This window comes from Nipponia nippon, unplaced genomic scaffold (genome assembly GCF_047370975.1).
Source record: "Nipponia nippon isolate SJK-2023a ecotype South Korea unplaced genomic scaffold, ASM4737097v1 scaffold_25, whole genome shotgun sequence".
In the NCBI taxonomy this organism is placed as follows: Eukaryota; Metazoa; Chordata; class Aves; order Pelecaniformes; family Threskiornithidae; genus Nipponia; species Nipponia nippon.
In genome coordinates, this window is record NW_028262342.1 from 6,240,351 (window position 1) to 6,246,149 (window position 5,799).

Here is a 5,799-nt window from a genome sequence, read left to right on the forward strand (position 1 = left end):
GGCAGGACACCCACAGCCCCGCATGAGTCACCAGGCCCATTCCCAGCCTTAATTCCTCAGGTTTAGAGGGGCAGGGTTTGAGTCAGCATGTTGACTAAGCAGCTTTTTTCTAAACCTCCTCCTTGACACAGCTGGATATTAGCAGTCATCCAGACTTTAACCAAGCCCACAGCATTCGCAGTGTGGGATTTAGGCTGCAATCCCAACCCTCACCCTCTTTGCAAGCATCCAACAGTTCCCAGGAAGAAAGTGAGGCTCATTTATACTGCTACATTTTTATTAAAGTAACAAAAGCATACATCTGTCAAAGGATCTGTACATTCCGTATATAAAAACACTACTATACAATTAGTAACCATCCACTCCCTCCAAGTGTAGCTTACACACTTTCTACCATTTTCCCCAAATACAAAAAGCAGGTCCCGTTCAACAGTCCAGCTTGTTAAAAAAAGAGACAAGAAACCCCTCAAATACACTGTCTTAACACACCATTCCGCTCTGCAGTCGCGTATCAGGCTTGTAGGCAGAAGGCAACAGAGCACGCTAATTCACAGCTTTTACGTGTAACCAGCTACAAGAGAGAAATGGATTATACCCAAGTTTGCTTGGTTTTGAAGCTAAAACCAGACACCTTTAACATCGGACTCCTCCACAGCAGGGACAGAGAGAATGAGACTTGGGTATTTTGGTTCTGGAGGTGGGGGGCACGTTAACAGCAATTATAGTGTATTCCTTTGGTGTGGGCTGTTGTTCCTGAACAACTTTTCTGGTAAGAGGGGGGGAACGAAGTAAAAGCGGGGTAGATCTTAGGACTGCTTTGATCATGACAAATTACAACCCGAGGAAGTACCAGCCTTCAGGAAACTCCACATCCAGCCAAGGAGCCCAGCAAAGCTAACGCTGCTCATCCTGGATGCAGTTCTCATCATGGGCTTTCCATGTAAGCAGGTGAAGCGAGGACTCCAAAAAGCACCGAGATCCCTTTTCCTCGAAAAGGGAATTTGCTTTTTGGAAGTTCCCAAGTACTCCCCTCTCGGTGAGGTCACCTATTGCACAAGTTCACCAAGGGAAAAGCCCCAGTGCTTCATTTCAGCTTCTGCTTTGCTGACATGAGAAAATGCAGAGGGAAGTGATGCAACTTCAGAGCCGCAGTCTGCTATTACTGTTCAAGGACAAATAACTCACCACTTGACATTTTAAAAGGACCTAAGAATTGAGGCTGGTTTTCCAGTTCTGGAACTCATGATTGGAAGCTTACAAAAGTCTGAACTTACTTTTCCACATTAGTAGTCAGAGTTGGGGAGCTGTGCTGATTTTTTTTTTTTAATATATAAAAAAACAAGCTAAGAACTGTGGTAGATGGGAGGTTTCCTTCCTCTCCCAGAGCACCCAAGATTTGGAAATATATTGCACAAATGTCTGAGAACTTGATTCATCAAAGGCCGGGCAAGAACAACTCTGGTTACGCCAGTCAGCTGCCAGGTCAGAAAAGAAGGTAAAAAAAAGTGTGCCGAGAGACAAATCTGGGAAGGTTCATTACAAACAGCCATGTCAATGCCCTGCTTTTTCAATCGCTTCTCCCAGGATCCCTGGAGGAGCACCAGCTGGTGAGTAAAAGGGCAACGGACATACAACATCCTGCTAAAGGCTCATTCCCGACAGGCAGGTAAAGTTCTCGGGGCAGCACTTTCAGCTCCCACCCCATTTGTAGTTAGCCAGAGAAGTTTAAGGGCCAAATCCTGAACAACGCTTGGGCACAGTCTCCCTGAATACAAGTACCACTGGGACTCCAAGAGGAGTTTTGCTTGAATAGACAGAGCACAGGATGAGGCATTAATTGTGCAAAACAGTTATGTACCAAGAGATCAGAACCAGGCGATGCCCCTTACCAAGGTTATCAGCGGAGACAGCTCCCAGGGACAGCCAGGTGCTGATCCCCCAGAGGAGGAAGAGAGGGAAGAAGTGCTGGGACTTTAAAAGCAACATTAGGACACCAAAGCATCTGAGCATCCCACACACAGGGGGAAGAGACCCCCAATACTTCTGATTTTAAGAGATAGGGCAAAGAGGGTTCCCACACACCAACCTCTATGGCACAAGGCGAGTTGCTTCAGCTCTTCCGGAGAAGTGACACGGCAAGTCGTCAGCACTGGATTAGGCAACTTTTGCAAGGAAGAGGCCAGACTCCACCCTTGGAGCACAGAGAGGCCACAAAAGCAGGTCGTGGGCTGATGTCTAAGCCACACAGAGCAGAGAAGCTTTGTAATTCACAGCTCTTCAGTGCTGGTTTCAGCGTCCGGAGCACCCTGCTCAGCGTGCAGCAAGCAGCAGGCAATAGCCAGGTACTGGGGAGCACCAGGAACAAACAGGACTCCAGTGCCACCACAGTAGCTGCAATATTCACCTTGGGGACCTTCTCTGCCCAGCCTGACCCCCAGCGCATCTCTGCCTTGCTCCATTCACAGGGCACCAATACCTACATGGCCCCTTCAGTCCAGCAGCAGACAGGAGAGATGGAGGGGTTGGAGAAAGGCCAGGCTCCCCCTCGCTTTGTGCTGGGCATGGGGCAGAGCAGAGCTGCAACACTCAGAGCGAGTGGGTCCAGAGGAGATGTGCAAGGTCCCAGGGTCCCCAACATCACCCAGCCCTGAGGCAAGGTTCCCCCAAACGCTATATCCAGGCCCCAGAGAGATCAGATCAGCTGGGGAGCGAAGAAAGTAGTGGAGGAGTGACAGCAACTCCTTCATCCCTTCTCCGACAGTATTGCGATACTTGGCAATACAGCAATACTGTTGGGTACCAGGATGGCGAGAAGGTGACACAGACATCGCCCACCACCAAGCCACACTTCCCAGCCTGGCTCTTCCCCCTCTTCCTGCATTCCAAGCTGCCCAAGTGAGCAAGCCAGCCCAAAATTGCCATCCAACACTAATTAGGTAGATATCAGCTTCATAATAAAAACTCATAAGCTTGCAACAGCTTTAAAAAAGGCACCTAGAACACCGCTTCTGTTCAAAGCGGTGCCCAATATTTTAATTTTGGATTTTCTTGGATTTTTTTAAAAAATATAAATAGCTCTTCATCTTAAAAATAGATCCTCAGGTGAGGTATACAGTAGCCTGTGTCTTGGCAGTGTACGGACAAGAGGAGTATTTAGCTGGAGACAGTCATGATGTAGTTTTTGGAAGGGCTGGTGCGACCTAACATCATCTGGTTCTTACAGGTAAGCATCCCATAGGAGCTCACAGGTTTCGTTGCAGTCGCTTCATATAAGACACAGATGGAGCCATCCTCACCGATGCGGTACGAGACCTCGTAGGGGTCCACCCAGAGCGTGAGCTCACTGGGCAGGAGCTGGTAGAGCTGCGGTAGGCTGAGTCCGATCTGGCTAGCTGCTTTGCTGATAATGGGGTCCATTTTGTGATTGATCCGGATGCAGCGATACCCAGAGCCTTTGAATGGTTTCTCAGGAAACCAGTGGTGTTTGTAGTGCTCTGCAAGGGAAGCGAGAAGGGAAGAGCGGTGAGCAGGCATGCAGCAGCTGTGAGGAGGTCTGCGTCCTGCTGCAGTCCCGAGGGGGTCCCACACCTCGCTGCAGGCAGAGGAAACCGAGTCCTCCTTCGGCTGCCTCCATCAGACGGAGGCTCCAGAGCCGAGCACTCGACTACTCAGCCGCTGCTTGCTCCAAGGCACAGGAGCGCAGCTCTTTGGGTCCCAGAAACCCCAGGCAGGACAGTGCCACAGGGGCTGCAGTGACGGCACCCAACACCTTCTCGTCCTGACCGCCGGGGTGGTCAGGGCAGATACCGTATCACCAACAACAAAACTTCACAGTCAGGGAGTAACATCCAGGTCATTCTCTAAGTACAGGGCATGTCACTACCCTTTATCTCAGCACAGCAGCAAACAAACCATCCTTTCTTAGAGCTGATAAGACAAGGCTGCGTTAGGCTGGGAGGAGACCCTTGAACCACCCAGTTAGGGCTGAGCCCCAGCCTTTCTCACAAGGAGAGGAGTACCAAACCCCCCAACACAGGGCTGAGCACTTCTTGCCAGGGGACAGGGCACACAGACTAGCTCTGGATCATCTGTATCAAGCCCCAGCAGGGAGGGCTTCAAGCAGATGGGCTGCACAAAGCTCTCAACAGAGACTAGGCAGGGGATCTGCTGCCTTTCAGGGCTGAGGCAGCTGTTTGCCTGTGCCACGGGGACACAGGTGGGTGCCCAGGAGGCACAGATGCCTGCCTGTCCCCAGAGGGACACGGGTGGGCACCCAGGCAATAGGAATCCGGCATCAAGGAGGACACAGCTGGGTGTCAGGGAAGGACACAGATGGGTGCCCAACCCAAGAGGACACGGGTGGGCACCCATAGAGGGACACCAGGTCCCGGAAGCAACCACAGGGCGCATCCGGGAAGGACACCAGCGGCCGCCCGGCCCCGAGGGGGAGAGGAAGAGGACGGACACGAGCGGGCTTTCACCCGGGACCTTCCTCCCCGAGAAGCTGATCTCTTCCCCAGCCCGCGGGGCCGCGCCTCACCTGCGAGCGCCTCCCGCAGCGCCCCGCTGAAGACCTGCAGCTGCTGCTCGCTGACGCAGCCCCGCGTCCGCAACAGGCTGGAGACGAAGCCCACGGCGGCGGCGATCTCGGGCGCCATATCGGCCCGCGGGCCGCCGCGGCGCTGGCTCTGGCGCTGGCTCATCCTGGGCTCCCGGGCGGCGGCGGGGAACAGCGCTGGCTACGGCTACGGCTACGGCACCGCCTCGGCTCCGTCTGCGGCGCCGGCTCCGCGCCGCCCTTAAGTAGCGCGGCCCGGGGAGGCGTCATCGGCGCGGCGGCCCCCATTGGCCGAGCGGGCGCGGTATGCTAATAGCGCCTGACCTCAGCGCGGTGGAAGGAGTGACGTCGCCGCCGCCGCGGTGACAATGGGGGCGCGGGGGGGGGGGGGAGTTACCGGAGGGCTATTTTTGGGGCTGAGCTGGGAGGAGGAGGAGGAGGAGGAAGAGGAGGCGGCGGCGGGGGCCGGGGCGCGACCCACCCCAGCCTCCGCACCCCCCTGCTCCGGGCCGCGGCCCCCGCGGGCTCCGGGTGTCGGGGGGGGGATCGGGGGTCCCCGGCAGCTGCCGGTGCTCGAGGGGCCCCACGGGAGGTGGCGGTCGCGGGGGCAGCGGGGCAGGGCAAGGGCTCCCCGGGTGTGGAAACCCGCCGCAGATCCCGGATCGGCCCGGCTGCCCTGCGCCGCCCCGGGGAAGCCGGTGCCGGGGCCCCCCGGCTGCTCCCGGGTTCCTGGGGCGGGTCTCCGGGGAGCACCGGTACCGCCAGGGTCGGGGTTCCAGCCCCCCCGCAGCGGGTGGGATCATGGCCGCTTCCACCAACGAACAGGACGCCTCGGGGGTGTGAAGCGAAGGCTGGCCCCCGCCGAGCCCCGGGCAAGGCACTCACCGAACCCGCAACGGCCTGGAGGAACGGCGCCGACGGGAGCTGGTGCGAGGGGAAGGGGCTCCCGACAGCCGCTGGCCCCGGGGTCCTGCGCGCCTCTGCCGGGGCATCGGCCCGGCACGGGCGCTGGGTGCTGGATCGGCGGCGGGGCCTTCTCGGCGGCGGTGGAGCAGCGTTTCTGCTGACCTGGAATGGCAGGGATCAGTCACCCATCCCCGATGCCTGGCCCTTCCTGCCCTCCTGGCTTCGGTACGGGATGGGGTCTGGCTCCCTACACAGGAGGTCTCCTCTCCCCAGCCGGTTTCCATCACCAAATTTCCTTCCCCCAGACACATCACAGACCCTTGTTCCCTGGACAA

General features: G+C 56.6%; 1 protein-coding gene across 1 annotated transcript; it reads right to left on the bottom strand.

The window, feature by feature from the left end:
* Nucleotides 1–259: 259 nt before the first annotated feature.
* Nucleotides 260–4,784, bottom strand: BTG2 (BTG anti-proliferation factor 2). The gene is made up of 2 exons (XM_009465608.2): nt 4,541–4,784; nt 260–3,494 (listed from the first exon to the last, which is right to left on the bottom strand). Exons 1-2 carry the CDS (start codon nt 4,701–4,703, stop codon nt 3,154–3,156), a joined length of 504 nt encoding a protein of 167 aa, XP_009463883.2. The 5' UTR covers nt 4,704–4,784; the 3' UTR covers nt 260–3,153.
* Nucleotides 4,785–5,799: the final 1,015 nt, after the last annotated feature.

Excerpts from the sequence above, each read along its gene's own strand:
- BTG2 (XM_009465608.2), bottom strand. The coding sequence starts at position 4,703 with ATGAGCCAGCGCCAGAGCCAGCGCCGCGGCGGCCCGCGGGCCGATATG. Across the intron at positions 3,495-4,540 it reads GCTGCGGGAGGCGCTCGCAG|AGCACTACAAACACCACTGG; the intron begins GTGAGGCGCGGC and ends CTTCCCTTGCAG.